We start from the raw sequence: 23,402 nt of genomic DNA on the forward strand, positions 1-23,402 counted from the left end.
GCGTCCTTGCTCAAACTGCCTGGCTTTGCAGGTAGCGCTTCGGCATTCTTTAGCTTCTTCAAATCTGCCGATCCTGCTGGTGAGGACCGCCTCTTTTTCTTGCCATGAGGCATTTTTGTACTTTTTAAGCACTTTTCAGGAGCTAATATCCAGGAGTACCTCACTGAATGATGGTCCACAAAGGAATGAAAGAGTAAGGAAATAAAAACCAGCACATAAAAGTTCAAATTAAGAAACCGATGTACTCATTTTGTTGATCTGTGTCTGTTTTAACCAAAACCAATAAAAATATCAAAATATTGTGAAAAAAACATTGTAAAAACCACTGTCCCTATTCACCCCATGTGTCCCGATTAGCCCCAGATGACAGTACTCAATAAAGTTGCACCTAACAAAAGAAAAAAAAAAACACAAAAAACATAATTTTCATACATTTTGATTTTGCGCCCTTTTCGTCATGTTACTCCCCATAATTTTGACACTAGACACCAAAACTTTGGTACTTTTTAGGCTTCAGTGACATTGTATGACAGCCGAAGCATCCCCGTGATAAAAACTCATTGATCGCGTTATATTCAAGTGATATTCCAACTTTCAAAAAATAACCAAATTTGTTATTATTTTTTATTGTTGTATTTTCCAAAACCCAATTTGTTATTATTTTTAATTTAGCTAAATATGGCTAGAACTATGGAAATTTTTTGAAAATTTTGATTAGAGACATTACGCTAGTCATGAATGTGGTCTTTATACCAAAACTATTATTGAAAATTTGAAAGTTGTTTTCTTAATTATTGATATACTGCCCAAGAAAATCAATCAATTTTCAATCTGTTGAATAAAGTTATTTACAAAATGTCTAAAAAAAACGTATAACTTTTGAAATGTAAGGCTTGATTTCGAATTGTTTTTTTTTTATATTTTAATATTAGATTGAAAAAAAAAACACAAAGATTTTATTAAATCTTAATGAAAGGCCGATTCCCAAGAGGTTAAGTCTTGATCAGTTTACTGTCTCTGGTTGAATTTTCATCGTTTTTTAGTAAATTATGCAGTCTGGTTCAATTTGGTGACCAAAACTGTTTTAATGTTTTGCAATTTTATTGTCACTTTTATATTCAACCTTCTACAGTCCAAAATTTCTTTTAATATTTTCCGTTTTTTCTCTACATGTGATGACATTTTAAAAACTTTTGTTCTATGCAAGACTTAAGGTGAAACGGAAAGGCACCGTCACGACTCGAGTTTTCAAAAGCAATTTTAGGGAAAATGCATTAACCTTGACAAGTTCTGTGCGTTGCAGACGATAAATAAAACGATAAATGCGTGATAGAAAAAAAAAACTATCATTCGATAATTCCCGCACAAAATATCAGAAAGTATAGCGACCGTCACTAGAGCTTGTGAGTTCCCTTTTTCTACCACTCCTTCGCTCGCCGAAGATTCTTTTGGTTGCTCAGACAACCGCAATGAAAGAACACGAGAGTAGGATTGGGAACCAACTACGGATTACGTCCCGTTAAACTGCGTTGGCAATTTTTATTTTGTGACTACGTTTTGTTGAGGGGGGATGATTGTGAATGCGGGAATGAGAGAGAAAAAGAGAATATCACACGGGATTGTGTAAACACGAGAGAGAGACCGGCTTTTTTTTCTGCTGAAAATTTCACGAATTTTACGAAAGTTGGGGGATGTGATTTGGGGCATGATAATTATAATCGAGGAAAACTGAAGATTCCTGGTCGATAACAAGCAATCTGTCGAGTTCAGAAATTTGTAAAAGTCGAGAAAAAGTTAAAAACTGGCTTCCAGTTTAACCATAACATCTCTTACAATTTCAAGTCGTTTAATTACAAATTTGAAGAAAATGCGTCGTTATAACCATATGCATAAATCCAATGTTCATATATTTGCAGATGAAAAAAAAAAGTTTTTTAAAGACTGGGAAAAATCCCAAAAACTAGCTTCCCTTGTTTTTGCAATTAGGTTACCCATTATTTGATTGTAAACTCACCTGGTGTCAAAGTTGCCCCAGACCCTCGCCAGCACGGCCTTCTCGTTGCCCCGTCGGGTTCCGCCCGGCGTAGTCGCACCTTCGCTGTCCTGGTTCTCCAGGTCCTGAACACCGGATTGCACAGTTGCGAAAAAAAGAAAGAGAAGGAGGGAAGCACGTGAGTTGGTATCGCTTCTTTCGTGAAATGACGAACTAAGAATGCAAACGGGTTACGCGATGGAGTATGAGAATAAATTACAAATGGAGTAAACTAGGATTACGACTAAAAACACTTTGAATGTGATGACTCCAATTTCTGCTGGTGAACTATTTTTTTGGTTACGATTAGAATTCCCTGACTTGAGACTTTTGAAGACGGTTCTAAATTGAACAATTCGAGCAAAAGATCGGCAAACGGGTAACGATTTCATTCAGCGAGCAAAAAGGGGGTAGCAAAAAGAGAGGGGAGAGTTCCCCTCTTAATATCCTCTTACCAATGAGCTAGTCCGTCGATTAACCTGCAGCTGGCTAAGATTCAGTCCGACATCGATGGACTGTGCGTGTGTGTGAGTTTGGGTCACGAGGAGCGGACCGAGCGGAAGGAAGCGCGCGTTTCATGGGCAAGTTGGGCGGATTGGTTCGTTTGGTATGGTTTATTTTTTTTGTATTGATTGATATTGAGCAGGATTGGCGTGCAGGTGGAGTAAAAAAAGTAAGAATCGAAAGTTGAGGACGCATGAGTGACGGTTTTGCAAAACAGTACATTACAACACAGTTTCAAAAGTCGATAAAAGTTAGAATTATTGAAACATAGCGAGATTGGTGCACTGGTGGTAGTGGAGATAGACGTTTAAGCGAAGATAGAGAGGTCATGCAGAGTAGAAATTGTTAGAAGAAGGTTGGGTTACAGCCATCATGTATGGTGGTTAGGTTAACGACTACTTCAAATTAGGATTGATAGAAATTATTTTTGCACACTTTATAGCCTAAATATAAATTTAGTAGTTGGAATTTGAAACATACCCCGGCTGTATTCTCCATGGAATTGTACACCTTTATGGTGAATTTTTAGTTTCAGGTTTTTTTTAGAGTGGTTGCAGTTAGTCGAAAAGTTTCAGAATTGTTTGCGTGTGTTTGTGTTTTTTGAAGATGTGTGAAGAAAAAATAAACAAAAAGAGAAACATTATGTACAAACAAGTTGCCGTTAATCGATCTAGAAACTAAGATTTAGTGCGCATGTGACGGAAAGCATAATTAAATCGTGCGCTGAAAGTTTGAATCTTACGCTTCTCACTCCTTGGTACGGCAAGACTTCCCTTTCGTCGTCAACTCCAACGCTGCAAGATAACATAATTTATAAATTTAACCCCTATAACAAATCTCGAGGCAAATCATACGGAATCTTCAGCCAATTCAGCAAGAAATTGGATGCTCCTCCCTGGACGATAACAGTCGCGATCACAATCAGTGAAGTTGTGGTCAACATGGCCTGTCGTGCGTCGGACACCGTATTCCGTATGGCAAGAGCAAACGACATTGCTCCTCGCAGACCTAAGCAAAGTTAAACATTTAAACAAAAATATTCAAACTAAACTTCGACTTTCAAACCTGCAAAGAAAAGCATATGCTGAAAGTTCCATGAAATCTTTGGTTTTCTAGCGATGTTGAGCAACGCCGACAGTGGGTAGATGTTGATCGCTCGTCCAATGGCCGCACACATCTGTAAAAAATCAAAAAAAAACAAATTTAATTTTACCATTCATACCAAAAAGACCTCCCAACACTTACGAATCCCGTGAAGATAAACAGCGGATCGAAGTGGTGCTTTGGGAAGGTGAACATCGACACGCCAATGTACGAAAAGATAAAGTTCTCCGCAAGGAAGTTGAGCAGCTCGAAGATCTGCTTCGTGCGCGTCCGCGAGTCGTCCGACAGGTTGTTGTACGTGTAGTGCGCCTGGCAGATTCCGCAGAACAGCACCGCCACGACACCTGTTGAAGCAGAGGATCGTATTATATGTTGTGATTTTATGGGAGTTTATTAAAATTGAAACGTGAGAAGCTGTAATTTTTTTTCGACTTTCTTTTCTAGAGTGTCTACAATTTTAATTTTTTTTAAATAAAACTTTTAGAATATTTCAAAATTCAAGATTCTTAAAGCTTAAAATTTTTAAATTCTATATAAAAAAATCGATACAGTTTAGACTCGATTATCCGAAGGCCTTGACAAAATTTCACTCCGGATAATGGAATCATTTTTTCGTTGTTTTCTTTTTGACTGTCGATTCAACCCTCTACAACCCAACCCCACCGCTTAAAAAATCGCCAAAATCAATTTTTCAACCAATTTTTGATCTTAAAAAAGCATTGGAAAGAAGAATTCTAAAAAAAATAGAAAATTACTTGTTTTATGTGACTTTGCAAATGTTTTTAAAAACGTCATTTTTTTTAGTGGTCAACTTTGGCTGAGTTTTTTACTAACATTTCCTATATTTCAAGTAAAAAAAGCATGAAGTAATTTTTATAGTATCCCAGACTATGCCTCTTCGCATTTGTTTTACAACTTAAATGATAATGGTGCCATTTTATAGCAAAAAATGTGAAAACAAGCAAAAATTTCAAAAAGTGACTGTAAAAACATGATAAAATTAGATAGGCAAAATGTAATGATAGGCGGTGGTAGAACAGGCCAAAAACTACCGAAAACAAACATAAACTAAACAAGACAAATGCAAATTAAAATGTTAAAAATGAAACAAGAAAAACATAAAACATTAGAAGTAAAGTTTTTCGTAGAACAAAAGTTGCTCAAAATGACCTCCTAAACACGGGAAAAATAGAAAATTTCGAAAAATAGATTTGGGCAGTAGAGAGTTAAGTATGACCATGAACTACTCTAAAGTGATATGATTTTTTTAATCCAAGATGGCGGCCAAAATGGCGGTGATGAAAATTGAAAAATGCATTTTGTTTTTTAATAGGCAATCAACCATTCAAATTTTACTGAAATGGGATCGCAGAACTCGAATTTGATGTAAAATTGAGAAAAACAAATATTTGAAAAAAAAAATTGCATGCAAAAGATTCAATATTTCTACATGTTTTTTAATTTCTAATGCAAAATTTACGAATTTTAAATTTTCGTATTTTTAGATTTTTGAGGCTATATTTTAAATTTTCGGAAACTTTAAAGTTTTAAAAAAATCAAAAAATCATTAATCTATGAATTTTAGAGTTAACATTTTTATACACAAGTATTTTTATTATGAATTCGGTGTTTTTTTAATTTTTAAAGTGTATGATTTTTTTATTTGTGTTTCTGAATTTTTAAATTTCTTAGTTTTTGAAATTCTTAATTTTAACATTTTCAAAAAAATAATTTTTAAGTTCCCAAGCTTTTTTTATTTAAAGATTTTTTAACATTTTTTTTAATTTTTGTATTTTTGATTTTTTAAGTTTTTAAAATTATAAATATCCGAACTTTTAAATGTTTTGGTATTCGTATTTATGAATTTTTTGATCTATGAATTCATGAACACCGCCATTTTATATTCCAAATTTAAACAGTTTTAAACATTTGGAATTTTGATTTTTAAATTAATTTGATTTGAAAATTTAAATATTAAAAATTCCAGAACTTTTAAATTTATGGATTTTTTCAATATTTGTATTTTTTTTAAATCTTAGTTTCTGAATGATTGAAAAATTTATTTTTTTTTAAATTCTAGAGCCTTTTAATTTTCGAATGGTTTTTGTTCGAAAAATAAAAAAAACTATTTTTTATAAAACCATTTCTGATCACTTTTTTTCATTTTAATGCAATAAAAAATAATGACAAGACAATTTTTTGTCGATGGATCAACTATGGTCCCCTTGGAACAAGCTGTCACGTAGGAACTTTTCTGTCAAGAAGGACCGCGAGGTTAATTTTTCAAAATTGATTTAAAAATCCATTTTAAACTCTTTGTGGTCGTACAAAGGGTCATTATACTCAGAAAAATAAGCTTTATCGCTGTAAACAAAAATATCAGCAATCTAAGCTTCATTTTAGGACCCAATTAAATTTCGAAATTTCTGAATTCCATTTTTTAAATTATGCTGCTAGAAAATATATTGTTTTTTGTTACTGATTTGATCTCTGTTTTTTAGTTCTCAGCAAAATAAAAAACTCGGTCCTTCTAATTTTCAGAATTTGAATTTGAATTACAGATACTGCATGTTAAGATATGGCCTTATGAGGAAAATCCGATTTTCTATATTTCTATACCGAAAGCAACGTTTGTTATTTTTAGTTGCATTAAAATAAAGCTGGTACAAATATTATTTAAAGGTTTTGTCGCCCGATTTCCGGTTTAAAAAAAATGCAGACTTTTTTTGTCAAGAACGAAACAGACATCACCTCTGAAGAAAATGACACCCCACTACACGGCCTTTTTGCTGCGATCAGACTAGGCCATTTTAGGTTATGTTGGGTATCACCCATTTTTGCTGTCGTTTAAAAAGTTTTTTATCATATTTTTTGAACAACTAAATGAAACTTGATGAATTTCAATACTAAGCTGTAGGACCCAAAACTGGAGCGAATAGACCACACCGGGACAATTTTTGTCAGCCAAAGCCATATTTTTGATCAACATATCGAATAGGCATTTGCTTAAGGTGGGTCTAGCAGGTCAAATTAAAAAGTTAATTTTTCGAGTGATTTTATACCCTCTCCTCAGTGAGGAAGACCAAATCCACGTCCCCTTACCTGTCAGCTCGGCCGCCTCCGCAATCAGGAACGTACTGTACGACATCAGCACGAACAGGGCCGACTCGAGCAGCGGAAAATCGCGAATGTGGGTGAACTTGGTCATCAGCGCCGTACAGCAACCCATCGAAGCGCCAATCACGAGCGACAGGAAGAACACACTGAAAAAGTTTCCCACCGAACGTAGGAAGGCGTGACTCTCAAAGTCCCCGCTGCTCGAGTAATGCTCGCCGTAATTTTGAATGGCACTGAAAGTAGGAGGTTTTAATTAATTTCTACGACTTTTGAGCTGTTTAGTCGATCTTACCCGCTCAGTACAAGCGAAACCGCATCGTTCAGTACACTCTCGCCAAAGACCAGCGCGTACAAATTGACGTCCACGTGCATATCGCTGAATATGGCCAGAATGGTGAGTGGATCGGTTGGGGAAATCAGCGCGCCAAAGTACAACGTGTCCAGGAAGGTGAAGCTGGCACTAAGATTTGGCATCATCTGGACGAACCCGTACATCAGGGCACCGATCAGGAACGCCGACAGTGTCGTTCCGATTATGGCAAACGTGAGGATGGCTCCCAGATTGCGGAAAAAGTATTTCTAAACAAAGCATCAAAAATTAAGTTTTCTCCAAATAATTTAGAAAATTACGTTTCAAACTCACCCGCTTCAAGCTGTACCCGGCGTGGAAGATGATTGGCGGGAGGATGATGTTGAAGAAAATCTCAGGATCGAAGGTGGCCTTCAGGTCGATCTCGTTCTCTTCGAGTTTGGCCACCTCGCCGCGGAACGAGTACGAGTAGGTTTTGTTGGCCCGCACCGGTGTCTGCGGTGAGTTGGCGTCGACCGGTTCCAGCTTGCCCGGAAAGAGCAACCAGAGCGTGTCCGGAGGTAGGCTCTGGTTGAAGCGGGCGTCCGGCTGCGGGTCGACCGTCACGTGCGTGATGGGCGTCGTCGTGCCAGCATACCGGATGATGGCGCCCACGATGAGGCCTGTGAGGGTGGGGAGAAAAAGAAGAGATTTCAAATGTATCCTTTTTGAAAATAATCATTTGCTTGAGTTATTTGTAAGGTTTTTTAATTATAATAAATCAATACTTAATAGGATTATAACAAATTAAAAAGCTGTCCTAAATTTTAAGTTTTAATCAGTGTTGGTATTACCGCGCTCTCGCGAGAAAAATTTCTCTCTCTCGAGTTCTCGCCGCGAGTCTCGAGCTGCCGAGAGAAACTCACCGATTGCCCGTGCTCTCCTCCGCTCGCGAACGGGCTTTCTCGCGAGCCAGAATTGCCCGTTCGCGAGAAGTTGAACGTGTTAGAAACGAACAAAAAACAACACAGCAACCTTTATACCATCGCCTGGTCCGTATTCATAAGCCTGATAAACAAATTGCTAGCTTGGGACGAACGGATAGCCAGAGGCGCTCGCGAGCGATCGCGTCGAGAGCGAGAATGCGAACGAAAATGCGAGCGCGAGCGAGAAGAGAAAAGTATTACAAGTTCTCTCCCTCGTTCGCGAGCGAGAAATGCTTTCCTTCTTCTCGCTCGAATTCCAACACTGGTTTTAATGAATTCAGGTTTTTGTTCTAGTTAATTCTGTAATAAGTTTTTGAGCGATAAATAAATATTAAGTTTAAAAGAAATAAATTTATGAATTTAAAGAATGAGGGGAAAAATGAATCCATGGTTTCTTCTGAGTACCACTTAATTTTGACTGTTTAATTCCGACTCGTAATTTGGGAACCGTAAACTGGGGTGACTTTGATAGCTATCAAAGTCACCCCAGTTTACGGTATTCAGTTTTTTTGTTTTTTTAGCGATATCTTGCTGCAGTCATTATTGTCGCTCTCTTTCTGGTAGTATCTATTACAGAATTCAGAGATATGCCTTTTAGAAAAAAATCGAAATTCGGTACATTAATTGAACACATAGCACCTTGCAAATCACCATGCGTTTCCAGCAAAATGTACTGAAAACTCATTTCGATGGAGAAGCATGGTGCTTTTAGTTCGAATGATATACCAAAATTTAAGAAAATTTGTTTTGTCAAAATCTTCAAAAACGCAATTTTTTGGACAAAAGAAACACGTTTTAATTAATTTGGCCTAGGATCATCCATGCCAAATTTGAGCCAAATTTGAGCTCTTTTATCTGGATCCTGCTGGTTTTACGTGGATTAGGACCAGTACGCAACTCCAAAGGATCCAAAGGGATAAAGAAACAGCTCTACGAACAGCAGAATAAATAGGAGGGCTTTGAACTTTTTATCACCCTGTCTGACTAGCTTTCCATTACTTGAGTCATGACCAAGTACGTACACTGCTTTAAGAAAAACAAACCCAAAAACAGATTTTTTTAAATTTTCAATCATGGAAAATGGAAATGATTTTTTTTTTATTGTTTACTTAATTTGTGTGTGTGTGTGTGTGTGTGTGTGTGTGTGTGTGTGTGTGTGTGTGTGTGTGTGTGTGTGTGTGGTCCAATCCAATACCCGCTGGCCGGCAGCGAAATTATGGGAAAGAATAGTTTGTATCAGACTTGGTTGATGCTGATACAACATATCTCAGTCCCGGGTATTAGGTGGTGACAGCCCTCGCGCTGCTTCCAATGACCCATTTCAGAATGGCAGAGATCCTAGCGGCCCAATTCCGAGGTCATTGGGCATTGTCTGGCCCCGCCTAAACATAGCACAAGAACCAGACGGGTCCTCGAACTATCTTTAAACTTCCAATCCCATCAGGCAAAACAGGGATCAGCGCGTATATAATGGTTAATAAATGGCATTTGTATAACACTTCATTTTTTTTTCATCCTCCGACGAAGCTCGCACTCAAACTGGCCCCGACGCCCGACCAACTCGTCGGATTTTCTTCTTTTTTCCACTTTTTTTTTCATCAGAGGATGCGCAGGATTGATCCTGTCATCCTCCGACGAAGCTCGCACTTAAACTCTTTTAATTGTTTACTTAATTTTTTAAATAATATTCAATTTTTAAAAAATTGTTCAAGAATTATTTTTGAAGAAAATCGTTTGTAAACCATTTTTTATTTTCAAAAATGTGTAGCTTGGCCATAAATAAATTGTTCTCTGCGATTATATTTTTGTTGAAAAGATCAGAAAATTTCGCTAAAGTTTCAAAAATCGAAAATCGAAAAAAATCATTTCCATCGATTTGAATTCTTTGTGAGGCTGTATCTCTATCTAATAGGGTCCTATGTCAATTTTTATGTGCAACGGTAAAAACACGATAAAAACCATTTTTCGACCAAGTAAGACCTTTTCTGTCTAGAATGGCCGCGAAGTATTTTTTTTTTTCAAATTGATTTAAAATTATATTTTAAATTCTTTCCGGTCGTACAAAGGGTCATAGTACTCGGAAAAATAAGCTTCATCCTTGTGAACAATAACATCACAAATTCATGCTTAATTTTAGGACTCAATTGCTCAATTTTCAATGTTCCAAGGACAAAATTGAAGGGAAATTTTATCAGCTTATCAAAAATAATATTTAGGGGGTGGCTTTCTCTCAAAATGTATTGAAAAATTACAAAAAAAAAATATTTTTTTAGGTACTTTTTGATTGCATATTCAATTTTTAATATCCATGTTTTAATTTTTTTTCCAAAAAATACGATTTTTTCAAAAAAAAAATATCTCCTAAGCCAGATTTTGCACCATCATTCATTATGGCATAAAAAATCGTTAAAAAGTTATGAAAAAATAAGTATTTTGGGAATTTAACTTTTGGTTTAAAAAAGTTAAATAAAGAAATATTATTTTTATCCGCGTACCTATTTTTTCCAAAAAGTCATTATTTCTAATCAGAAAATCCCTTCTCGAGTTCGGATTCTAGAATATGCAGAATTCTTTCATCATCAACATTACAATGATGAATCAGCACAAATGATCATTACGACAACACGTACCACCAATAAAAAATATAAATAAAATCACCGTTCGATCAGTAAGCTCCGATTCTAAGATCTTTGATTTATTTTTTCATCCTGCCAAGTACAAACCAAACCAACCAAGCAAGAAGACTGAAAAAAATCCCCGCCACAGTCTGTGATTTTGAGACAGGACTTGCGCGGGGAATCACCCTTCATGGTTTCGCTAGACGACATTAATCATGCGTTTAGAGCAGATATTGCTCCATTAGCATTTATTGTTATATTATTATAACTAGAAAATAAAATCAATTTATTCTTGTCTGGGTACAAAAAAAAAAAAAGAAGCTACGTGACCCGACTCATCCCCATCATTACCAACAGTATGGTTACGGTCCAATCTGGCACAATGACGCAAATATGCTGCTCGCAGCATCGTTCGGCTCGATAAAAAAGCTGCTGAACAAGTTCAGCGCAGCGCACACAGGTTGAAAGCCCCACTCTGGGCAGGATCGTGCGAACTTTCTTTTCGCTCCAAGTTCAGTTGTCGAGAGATCATGTTCGTGAGCAAGATTGCGGTTCTAATTTCGGTGGCGTCCTTCGTCGTAGCTCATCTCGAGGAGGAAAGTGTACGCACATCGGACGAAACGCTGTTCGAGGCAGGTGTTCCGCGGGGGTACTTTGCCCGGGAAGATCTTTCCGACTGCGATAGTCGATTTCACCATCGGTTTGTTCAAAGCAAATGTTTGGTGTTCAATGGAGTGCGGGTGAATGCGACCGAGTTCCCGCACATGGCCGTCATTGGGTGGTCTTCGGCAGAGGACACTACCGCCGCAAGTGAAGACGATGACTCGAGCATTAAATGGAAGTGTGGCGGATCGTTGATCACGCGCAGGTTTGTGCTGACCGCGGCGCATTGTGCCGTTGACGATAAGAACGTAGCGCCGAGCGTGGTTCGCCTGGGGGATGTGGATCTCGGGTCGGACAGTGACGACCGGTTTGCTCAGCAGTTTGGCATCAGGAGATTCATTCGTCATCCCGGGCATCGGTTTTCGGCAAAGTACAACGACATTGCGTTGATCGAACTAGACGGTGAAGTTATGTAAGTAAAATTTGGGCTCTATTTAATTGATTAAGATCTAACGATGCCGTTTTGTTTCAGTCTAACCCCAGGTGTATGTCCAGCGTGCGTGTGGAACGAGGATCACTTTCCGTTTGATACGTTCGATACGGCAGGATTTGGTGCCACTGGGTTTGCTGAACCGGGCAGTCCTCATCTGTTGAAGGCTTTTCTGCAGCGAGTCAGCGATACCAATTGTTCGGAGGCCTTCGAGGGAACTACCCGTGGATTATCCGATGGAATCGCCGAGGATCAACTGTGTGCTGCGAGCCTGAACCAGGACAGCTGCCAGGGAGATTCGGGTGGACCACTGCAAACAACGCTGTACACGTATAAGGAGAAGGTACCCACGTTGGTGGGGATTACCTCCTTTGGAAGAGGATGTGGATACGGATCTTTCGGTGTATATCAAAGGATTCAACCGCACATGGAATGGATAACGTCAATAGTTGGCGAATCACTTGATATGATAGAGTGTGCGAAGCAATACCAATCATTCCTGGATATCAACCGATTGGAACCGGAATGTGAAGTGGGAGATCCTTACATCAGCAGAGTCCAATTACTTTGGAACGACACGCTACAACATCCCAAGTGCAGTGGAACCCTGATCGATTACAACACGGTAGTGACCAGTGCGAGCTGTACATTGAACAACCGCGGACAAGAACCAATAGCTATTTCTATAGCCGGTCACACAGTTGCAATCACGCAAGTTCAGCGTCATCCCGGCTTCCAGCCAGAATCACTCAAAGATGACATCGCTCTAATACGTTTACAGCTATACCTTAAAATCAATCCAACAATCGCACCGGCATGTCCAGCTGATCCCACGACAAAGTTCGCCACAACCTCACTAAGAATCCAAATGAAGCCGATGGAGCCAAAAACGCAACTATTTCTCCAATCGAAACAACGGTGTGACGACAACCAACGATCGACAAATAACATAACCGACGAATCCCTGGACTGCTGGAGCACCGATTACAACATGATCCCAGGGCTGTGCGAGATTGACCAAGGTGGACCACTGTTCAGTTACGGCCACATGGAGCTGTACGGAGTGAACGTCTACGCGAAGCACTGTGGATCGTACAGCCCGCTAATCACACTGAAGTTATCTCCATATCTCGAGTGGATAAACTCGTTCGTCCTGGACCGGTCAAGTACTCCAGAACCACCGATTACGTTCCCCGTTGACGAACAGCAGGAACCACTTCTGCTCAAGCCCTGCGTAACAAAGCACGGTATCGAGGGAAAGTGTATGCACGCGATAGGGTGTATGATGGAGATTCGGCGGCAAACGGCCAACAACAGCAGTGCCACGTTGTGCGGGTTTGAGGAGGGTGCGGATTACGTATGCTGCCCAGATGACGATATTGGGAAGCTACCCGTGTTCAGGCCACGGCCGATACTACCCGTTTTACCGATTTTGCCGTTAATAACGCAAGTTGAGCTGACTGATTAGCATGTACTTTATGTAATAAAGTTTATATAATAAAAAATAATTAAATTACTTTATTGTGATATAACCCTAAAAAAGTAAAGGTTTTTTTTTTATTTCGATTTTTTCATACAGATGAAGTTTCCATTTTCCAATTTCAGTCCAAATCAGGAATTTTTCTGGTACTTTTTAGACATGTTATCCTAGGCCTATATAAACCATTTTTGTGTACAGTAGTTGTTCGGTAACTGGGCGTTGTTTAACTGGGCTGCTTTTTAACTGGGCGCTCGATAACTGGGCTGTAGCCCAGTTAAAAAGCAGACAAACGTCAAAAAACCAAAACAAACCGAAATGACCGAGGGGTTAAGGGATACCAAAAGCCTGTTCAACAAATAAAAAAAAACTTTTTCAAACATTTATCAAATCAAAGAAATATGAAAAGTAAGCATTGTAAATAAATTTAAGTAATTTTTATTTTTATGTTTCATCAGGAAAATATTATGCATCGGTGGTCCCCTCGCTATTTTTTGTTCAGCCCAGTTAGCGAGCAGCATTCGGTGACTGGGCTACGTTCTCAGCCCAGTTACCGAACAACTACTGTATATGGAGCCAATTGTACTCAAAAAATACATTTGAGAAGGGCGTAAGCTATTCAAATATTTTTGCATTTTATAATTTAAAAATTACTGTGTCTCAAAGCCGTTGCATCGTATCATAAAGTGGGCAAACACAAACTTGTAAGCAATTGGACTAGCTTTCTGAAAAAATACACTGAAAAAAAATTACATGCCATTTCTATGAGATTTTTTTAATTTTTAGGTTTGAAAGTTAAATTTTAAGGTGATGTCACGATTTTTTTTTCGTTCAAATTTTTTGAAGAAAAAGTCTAAGATGTTACAAAAAGACTCACGAAAAGTGCAGGATGGTATGTCTATCCTAAAAATATACAAAAATCATTTACTAAAACTGTTTTTTTAAGTGGTCTAAATGTCAACATTTTTAAAAACCGATAGTGGGAACCGATTCCCCAGGCAATTTTACATAAAGCTCTCCATATTGATAATTGTCCTATGTCCAATCCTTGTAAAGATACAGCAGTTTTAGAAAAAAAAAAATGTTGAAAAAATAGTTTTTTTGTGGTTTTTGGCGAATTCTATATGACAGACTTGATTTTTCAGTCTCGAAGATATTTTTACCGTAAAGCTCGTCCAATTTCCCATAAGTTTGCTTTTGACAACTTTTTAATTTGACTCGTTTTAATATTTTCGAAGCTTATTTACTATCCAGGTTTCTACCACACTGAAAAAATATACTATTTTTAGTTATGAGCAATGTAATTAAGCTTATATCTGTAAGCCCATACATCCAATACAAATGCTGTTAAAGGCAAACTTATAGGAAATTGGATGGGCTTTGCGGTAAAAATATTTGCGATACTGAAAAATCAAGTCTGTGATTTTTTTTGTATCTTCCCAAGGATTGAACATAGGACAATGGTCAATATGGAGAGTTTCATGTAAAATTGTCAGGGGAATCGAATCCTAATATCGGTTCAGACTACTTAAAAAAAACAGTTTTACTAAATGATTTTTGCATTTTTTTTTGAGTCTTTTTGTAACATCTTAGGCTATTTCCTCAAAAAAAAATCTTGACATCACCTTAAAATTTAACTTTCAAACATAAAAATTGAAAAATCTCATAGAAATGGCGTGTATTTTTCTTTCAGTGTATTTTTATAGAAAGCCCATCAAATTTCCTACAAGTTTGTCTTTGGCCACTTTTTGATACGATGCAACGGCTTCAAGATACAGTAATTTTTAAATTACAAAAATACAAAAATATTCAAATAACTTTCGCCCTTTCTCAAATGTAATTTTTGAGTACAGTTAGCTCCATGTACACAAAAATGATTTATATAGGCCTAGGATAACAAAGTTTCATTGAAAAGTTCTTAATTTGAGCTGGAATTGCTCAGAAATAATATTTTCTTATAAAAAGGCTTAAAACAATTCAAACAAAAAACGCTACCAACCGGCCTTTAAGGGGTGGCATCGAAGAACATAATCAAAACAAAACGCAAATAAACAGTAAAAAACCGGTTTCGCAGAATAAGGTGGTCGGTGCACTTCACAGATGACTGCATTCTTGAAATATTCTGATATTTTTGATAGTTAATTTATATAATGAGTGATACAAAACTACCAAACAAACATCTGAATGAAAATCTTCTGGAAATAAAATATGAAGAGTCATGCAAAACTAATGAATCACAATTAAGTCGACCAAACCAAACAAACAGAATGCAAATTAATTTCGAAATTCCCAAAGCTGAGCCGATTCCTGATTACATGACCTCAACCGCGGACATCCAATCGCTGCGGCTCGTCACAGCACATTAATATTCTTGTTAATTTTTTGGTTTCTGTTTTCGCCACTACGACCGGGTTTCTCAGCCATCCGAGACTCACGAGAGCATTCACCAATATTCATGTGTCCTCTTCGCCTCGTGCGATCTATTCCCTTGTCGGATCTTCATTTCGCGCGAATTTTAAAGAAGTCAGAATACAATACTATTCCCGATGTATAAAGATTGAGTTGTTTGGAATCAAAAGTGGTTCAAGCAGCAAGCAAGCAAAAAAGAAGCCAGTTGAAGTTGTCCTATAAACATCCGCTAGTAGCGGACCTGGCAGACACATCGGCACGCAGACTGAGTTTATTCTACAGATAGCCATGTTGTTGAACTCATGTTGCATGCTGGTTCTGCCGCTGCTGGTGGGATTTACCCAAGGTAAAAGTTGGTTTGAATAATTTTGGAAATCGATAATTACAACTAATCTCTTACAGCCCACCTGGAGGATGAGCTGCCGATGAACAGTCCGGACATGTACTTCCGTCGGCGGATTCCCAAGGACTACTACCAGCGGTCGAACCTGGCGGACTGTCACGCGCGCTTCCACGACCGGCGGGTGCAGGTCTACCAGACGGCCGTTTTCGGCGGGGTCAAGGTCAACGATACCGAGTTCCCCCACATGGCGGTGTTGGGCTGGACGAACGGGGCCGGCGGTTACGACTGGCGCTGTGGCGGATCGTTGATCACGAAACGATTCGTGCTGACGGCGGCGCACTGTGCACTGTCGGAGGGGTACGGTGATCATATTTGCTGATTGATGTCTTAATGAGTTGAATCATTTTAGAAAGAACCCCTCGGTGGTACGGCTTGGCGATGTGAACTTGGCTTCCGGCGCTGATGATGGCTTCGCGCAGCAGCTGAACATAAGGAATATCAAGCGGCATCCGCAGCACTCCTTCAAGGAGAAGTACTTTGATCTGGCGTTGATCGAACTGGAGAATGATGTGGTGTAAGTATTTTACGATCAACGTCTGAACAGGTTGTGCAACGTTTCGCTTTACAGACTGACTCCCGGAGTGTGTCCGGCTTGTATCTGGATGGATCAGACTTATCCGTACGAAACGTTTGACATTGCGGGATTTGGTGCAACCGGCTTTGCTGAGGATAACAGTCCGGACCTGCTAAAGGCACGTATTGCTCCTGTAGATCAAACAACCTGTTCGCAAGCCTTCCCTGCGGGACACGGACTTTCTAAAGGAATAGCTGAGGATCAGTTGTGCGCCGTTGGTGCCAACAGCGACAGCTGTCCGGGAGATTCGGGTGGACCACTGCAGACTACGCTGCATACGTACCACAGACGGGTGGCACTTTTAGTTGGGGTTACCTCGTTTGGGAGTGCTTGTGGGCTGGGATCGTACGGAGTTTACCAGAAGATCGCTCCGCACAAACAGTGGCTGGAATCGATCGTTGGAGAACCGTTGGATCCTTTAAGTATGGATTGAGATTCGAATTCAAGGATACCTTAAACATTGACTTTTTTACAGCATGTATCAAGAATTACGAGACGTACCTCCAACAGGAGCAACTCAGCATGGAATACGAAGCCGTTGACGCGTACTTCAGCCGTGTTTACATCCGCTGGGATGACCCCAAGGAGGACCTCAAGTGCGGAGGTACCTTGATCGACTACAACACTGTGATAACCACCGCACATTGCACGTACAACTCCAAGCAAGAATCGCCCAAGGAAGTCTCAATCCTTGGCCAACGTAATCGAATCGTTAAGATCCTCCGCCATCCCAAGTTTCAGTTCGGCTCATATTACAACGATATCGCACTGCTCAGACTGAACAAGTACCTGCGCAAGTCGGACATTATTGCGCCGCCCTGTCTGCCGTATCCCCGTGCAATAGATGCTCTCGTGACCAAGAATAGATCCATATCGATACGCTTACCAAAGGCGGGACTTGAGCCGAAGCTCCAAATATACCTGCCGGCGAAGGAGAAATGTGACGAGCTGGAAGTCGCCGGCAGACCGGATTACGTAGCAAAGCTACCGAAAGGGCTCACCAAGTTCTTGAGCTGCTTCAAAGCGGACTACGAACTGGTCCCGGATCTTGGTGGTTTCGATATCGGAGGACCCTTGCTGAGTCGCGACGAATCCGTGATGTTCGGTATCAACGTATTCGCACGAGACGGTGGCTCGTACAGCCCGTTGATCACCCTCAACATAGCCCGGTTCATTCCCTGGATCGAACAGTTTGTACTGGAACGGCAAACGCATGCCACAAACGTCGGGAGCTCCCAGGAGTCCGTTGACTACCAGGACACGTTCCTGTACGAGGGAAGTCCCTGCACGACCAACGATCGACTCGAAGGTCACTGTCACTTTGCGAACGAGTGCCGCAGAGAACTCGAACGCTACCGGTATCGGCTGGTGCGACCGTCAATCTGCGGCTACAAGGGATACAACATGATCATCTGCTGTCCCGTCTGGCGCGATCCTCACAGGCGAGGTTAATCCGAGCTTGTCGAACAATAAAGTAAAAATACAAAACCGGTTCCTTCTCGTCTTCTTCGTTTTTTATTACCTCCTTCTAACACCCCCCAAAAACAAGATCAACACAACGCAATCTTCTGCCGGGACTTGTTCTGCAAAGCGCGAGTTCTTCCAATCGAGTTCTAACCACCGCGGCCGACGGTAAGAATGTTCGTGGTCACGGGAAAAAATGCTACGCTCGCCGTACTGATCCTTACCTCGGCGCTGCAGCTAGCTGGGGGTAGGTCGGGACTGCTATTTCGGGTGATCCCCGGGTAATTGATTGCTTTGTAACGTGATTGCAGCTACACCTCACATCGAGGATGAGCTCGAGGAGCTGAAACCGGAACTTGGCGATGTGTTCAGCAGCACAGTGCCGGAAGGATACTTTGAGCGGAATGATCTTCAAGGTGAGTAAAGTCAAACATGCAAAATAAACAAGCTTCCATTCTAAAAAACAGGATTGACCACTCTCAATCTTTTTAGAACGGAAGAAGCGAATCGTTGCAACTGTTTTCAGATACCATTTTGTCAAATATCTAGAAAATTCTCGGGAAAACCTCTGCAATAATTGCAATTTTCCGTCTCAGACTGTCACACGCGGTTCCACAATCGGCGTATCGACCAACACCGGCAGGCCGTGTTCAACGGAACCAGCGTGAATGCGACCGAGTTTCCCCACATGGCCGTGCTGGGTTGGCGCCAGCCGGGCACCGCCGAGGTGCAGTGGCGCTGCGGGGGATCGCTGATTACGAAACGGTTTGTGCTGACCGCCGCCCACTGTTCGGCGGACAAGTCTGGTAGCGATGGCAGCGCTCCGGATGTGGTCCGGATGGGGGACGTGAATCTGGCGATCGACACGGATGATCGGTACGCGCAACAGTTTGGCGTGCGGCGAGTGGTGAAACATCCGAGTTTTGTTTCGCGCCTAAAGTACAACGATCTGGCGCTGGTGGAGCTGGATCGAGATGTAACGTGAGTATTGAGGATTGATGTAAGGGGTTATATCTTGAAATACCTTACACTCATTTCTTGTGCAGTTTGACCCCGGGAGTATGTCCAGCTTGCATCTGGCCAACTACTTACTACCCGTACGAGTGGCTGGAAGTGGCAGGATTTGGAGCGACTGAATTCGGTGGTGGAAGTATTCCCGACCTGCTCAAAGCTAAGCTGGCTCCAGTTGACGCAGTCACATGTGGATCCGCTTACCACGCTTTCAAAGGTCTTCCGGAAGGAATCCGTGCCGATCAGATGTGCGCCGCAAGTCTGCACAGTGACACCTGCCAAGGTGATTCCGGAGGACCGTTGCAGACGTCACTGTACACGTATCAACACATCGCTCCCTTCGTGGTAGGAGTCACGTCATTCGGGAAGACATGTGGACATGGATCGTTCGGTGTTTACCAGCTGATCGCGCCTCACATCAACTGGATTGAATCCATCGTCCGGGAGAGTTTGAATCCGGTGGAATGTATCAACAAGTACAAGAACTATTACGAACCAATGCAGATGGAAGGTGAAACGGAAGCCGTCGACCCGTACTTCAGCCGAGTCTACCTTCATTGGGATGATTTCAAAACGGACAACCTGTGCGGTGGAACCCTTATAGACTACAACGTGGTCATAACTTCAGCCCATTGCACCTTCAACAGCCAGGGCCAATCCCCGACCAAAGTATCCATCATAGATCGCTGGGCTGGAATCGCGGAAATCGAACGTCACCCGGACTTCTGCAAAGGCTCATTCTACAACGACGTTGCTCTGCTCCGTCTCGACAAGTACGTAACGATCGCCGAATGGATCTCCCCAGCGTGTCTACCGTACCCCAGTGCACTGCGAGGCTACCAGCTTACCCCGGAAACCTTCTCGTGTCGAACTACCAAAGAGGGATTCACAGATAAACTTCAAATCTACATACCCTCAAAAAAGCGCTGCAACGACAACGAGATCCAGTACGAGGAGGAATACTCCGCAAGATTCTCCCAAGGGCTCAACGGCCGCATGAGCTGCTACGGGACGGACTATCAAATGGTGCCCGGACTCGGTGAAATCGACAAAGGTGGCCCGCTGCTAAGTCGCGATGAAACCATCATTTTCGGAGTGAACGCGTACGCGAGCGACTGTGGCTCGTTCAATCCGCTCATTACGACGGACGTGGCGCCGTTGATTCCGTGGATCGAGAAGTTTGTCCTCCGGCAGCGGGGACCGGCGGAACTGCCGATCGGAACGGGAACGCTCGAGTACTACGACAGGGCGTTGTACGTGGGTAGCGTGTGCACTACGAAGGACGCCAAACCGGGGAAGTGTGCCGTCACGACGGACTGCTGGCACGAGGTGCAGCGGTACAAGAAGCACCTGGTGGAGCCGACTATTTGTGGGTTCGAGAAGGAGAAGGCGGTCATCTGTTGTCCGGATTGAGGGAGATGGTGGTACTAAAGTATACTTTAATCAAATAAAATTAGGATGCTATTTGAAAAAGGATTTTATTTATTGATAAAATTGGCATGTTTTTAACGATTTTATAGCTGTGCAATTATTAACTTTCGGCGGCCACCGGAAGTGATCTGCAAACACACCAGGTCCAGGAAAATATTGGTCTTCGAATATCTGAGAAAACAGTTTTTCAGAAAAAAAGCAAAGTGTAAAACTCAAAACATATTCTACTAACTAGCACATTTTTTTTTCAACTTTTCATTATTTTCAACGTAGAGCGTCCAATTTCCCGTTCCGGGAAAAAAAATTCCCGGGAATTCCCGTAAAAAAAATATTCCCGAAATTCGGAAGTATACATTTTCTTAATTTTTTGAAAGCAATTTTTTGAAAATGCTCTGAGAAAAATAAATAAATTAAGAAACTTAACATAATTTTGTTCAATTCAATTTATTGTTCAGTTCATATAGAATTAATCAAAAGATCAGAAATTTGATATCAAAATTTCTTTCTGATAATATTAATTTCTGAAGCATCTGGAAATAGATTGAACTTTATGAAAATAAATGATTCCAATAATAGTACACTAAAATTCCAATGTTATTACACTAAAATTCGTGCAAAAAAACTTATGCACTTGGGTGTACAGATTACGGAGTAAAAGATGATCGAATTGATCACCTAGCGCTCACATTCGATTCCAGGACCAAGTTGCCTGCGGGTATGGAGATCTTACATACATACATACAATTGGTGTTATTTCATTTAAAAAAAGATATTAACCCTTTCCCGCCAAAGCAAAATTGTAATGTTTGGGTCTTAGAGGGTTAATTATGAAAAAATGGAAAATTAATTGCGGAATGCTGTTAACTCTCTACAACCTAACCCCGCCTTTAGACGGGTTTCGATCTGAAAAATCTGAAAATTTTTTGATCTTTAAAAAGCATGGGTTGGAAGTTTTCCTTGTTTTATGTAACATTGCCAATATTTTCAAAAATTAATTTTTTTCAGGGGTCAACTTTGGCTATGTTTGTTAGGGACCATCCATAAACCACGTGGACACTTTTTTGGAAGACTCCGACCCCCCCCCCTTCAAGGAGCGGCCGTGGCTAACTGGTTACGGTGTTCGCTTTGTAAGCGAATGGTTCTGGGTTCGATTCCCATCTGCTCCCAACGAGAAAGTTAAGACACAGAAATTTGGAATGATGAATATGAACGAAAAATCAAAGTCGCTCGAGGCGGGGTTCGATCCTCCGTCCTTTGGATTGGTAAGCAAAAATGCTAACCACTAGGCCATGACGACTTGGTGAGCGTGGACTGGAATTAGGAAAACTGTTACAGAGAAGCGAGTTGTGGCGCTATAACCACGGCAAATAGTGTCCAGGGCATTCGTGGAAATACAATGTCCCATCCCAGAGGGTCCCGGAGTACCAAACCTTCTTAGCATGGTGCTCCCAACGAATACAACCAAAAATCTCGGGGCGTATGGTGGTGTGTCCCCACGCTTCTTCCTCCCCTGTCGATTCAAAATTGTGTTGAGGTTCGAACACTCAGTGCTCAAACTCAACCCAATTACGAGTCATCTCTGCGATACGGCTTTACGCAGTAGGCCTGGCCGCTTTAACGCTTGTGATGTTTCAATGCATTTCGATGCAATGGGGCACTACAAACGTTAATAAATGACAAGAAGAGTGCTAGGCGTCATCTAACCTAAGGCACTCTCCAGGATCCCTTCGAAAGATTGGCTGCGCTAGGGTCTGATTAGATTAGATTAGATTAGACTCCGACCCCCCCCCCTTCGTGGACAATTGTCCATACAAAAAAAATCTTTTTTGTATGGAACGTGGACAATCGCCATACCCCCCCCCCCCCTCCTAAAGTGTCCACGTGGTTTATGGATGCTCCCTTACTAACATTTCCTATATTTTAAGTAAAAAAAAGTATGCAGTAATTTTTCTAGTGTCCCAGACTATGCCTCTACGCATTTTTTTACAATTTAAATGATGATGGTGCCATTCTATAGCAGAAAATGTGAAAAACAAGCAAAAAATTGAAAAAGTGACTTAAAAACATGCAAAAATTAGAAAGGCAAAATGTAATGATAGGAGGTGGTAGAATAGCCCAAATACTACCAAAAACTAACATAAACTACACCAGATAAATGAAAATTAAAATACTAAAAATAAAACAAGAAAAACATAAAACAAGAGAAGTAAAGAGAACAAAAGTTGCTAAAAATGACCTCCTAAACAAGGGAAAAAAAATCCAAAAAAAAATTGTGCAGTAGAGGGTTAATTTATCGCATAATTTAAATCATGTTTTTGTTCTATGAAAAAACTTTCAACCGAAGTCAATTATAATCCTGAATACGATGTGACATAATAAAACCATAAAAAAATCATTGAAAAACTACTTTGTATTGTTGAAAATGCAAACATATTTTTAAAAAATTCTCTAAATATTTGAAAACATCGAGTTTTTTATGTAAAACCAACACGAGAAGATGGATTTTCAAAGAAAAACTTAAAAGCTTTACTTTTTTGTTCAAGAGCTGAAACCAGTATGACTTGTTTTAGAAAAGTTATTTGTCATAAAAACATAATTTTTGCCGTGCACAATCTCTAAAACTTTTTACAGAGGCAAAATTAAAAGAAATTTTATGATTGTGAAGCATGGTTTCATTTTACTCACTGTCCAAAAACTTTGATAAAAAATACTCGAGATCATTTTTTGATTTATTGAACGATTTGAGCCTTAACAAATTAGAAACATTATACACTTACTGAAAGTTGTTTGATTTTTTACTTGTAGTCAAGCTTTTAATTGATCTTCAAACTTATTTTAACCATTAAAGTCGGTGTTCTATACAATTGGGTCCTAAAATTAAGCTTAATAA

General features: G+C 40.3%; 1 protein-coding gene across 8 annotated transcripts in view; it reads right to left on the minus strand.

The window, feature by feature from the left end:
- Nucleotides 1-23,402, minus strand: part of LOC6033287 (sodium/hydrogen exchanger 7) — a 34,707-nt gene that overhangs the window by 8,646 nt on the left and 2,659 nt on the right. For 5 of the 8 annotated variants that reach the window (XM_038252094.1, XM_038252093.1, XM_038252101.1 and 2 more), the window contains exons 2-11: nucleotides 7,401-7,729; nucleotides 7,050-7,336; nucleotides 6,743-6,990; nucleotides 3,782-3,984; nucleotides 3,602-3,713; nucleotides 3,391-3,544; nucleotides 3,279-3,330; nucleotides 3,017-3,046; nucleotides 2,488-2,547; nucleotides 2,015-2,118 (exon numbers count right to left, since the gene is read on the minus strand). In XM_038252094.1, the coding sequence (XP_038108022.1) occupies nucleotides 2,015-2,118; nucleotides 2,488-2,547; nucleotides 3,017-3,046; nucleotides 3,279-3,330; nucleotides 3,391-3,544; nucleotides 3,602-3,713; nucleotides 3,782-3,984; nucleotides 6,743-6,990; nucleotides 7,050-7,336; nucleotides 7,401-7,729 (1,579 nt within the window). The remainder of the gene's footprint in view (nucleotides 1-2,014; nucleotides 2,119-2,487; nucleotides 2,548-3,016; nucleotides 3,047-3,278; nucleotides 3,331-3,390; nucleotides 3,545-3,601; nucleotides 3,714-3,781; nucleotides 3,985-6,742; nucleotides 6,991-7,049; nucleotides 7,337-7,400; nucleotides 7,730-23,402) is intronic. The other 3 variants (XM_038252095.1, XM_038252097.1, XM_038252099.1) reach the window with 3 other exon arrangements.

The sequence above is a fragment of the Culex quinquefasciatus genome, chromosome 2 (assembly GCF_015732765.1).
Source record: "Culex quinquefasciatus strain JHB chromosome 2, VPISU_Cqui_1.0_pri_paternal, whole genome shotgun sequence".
NCBI lineage: Eukaryota > Metazoa > Arthropoda > Insecta > Diptera > Culicidae > Culex > Culex quinquefasciatus.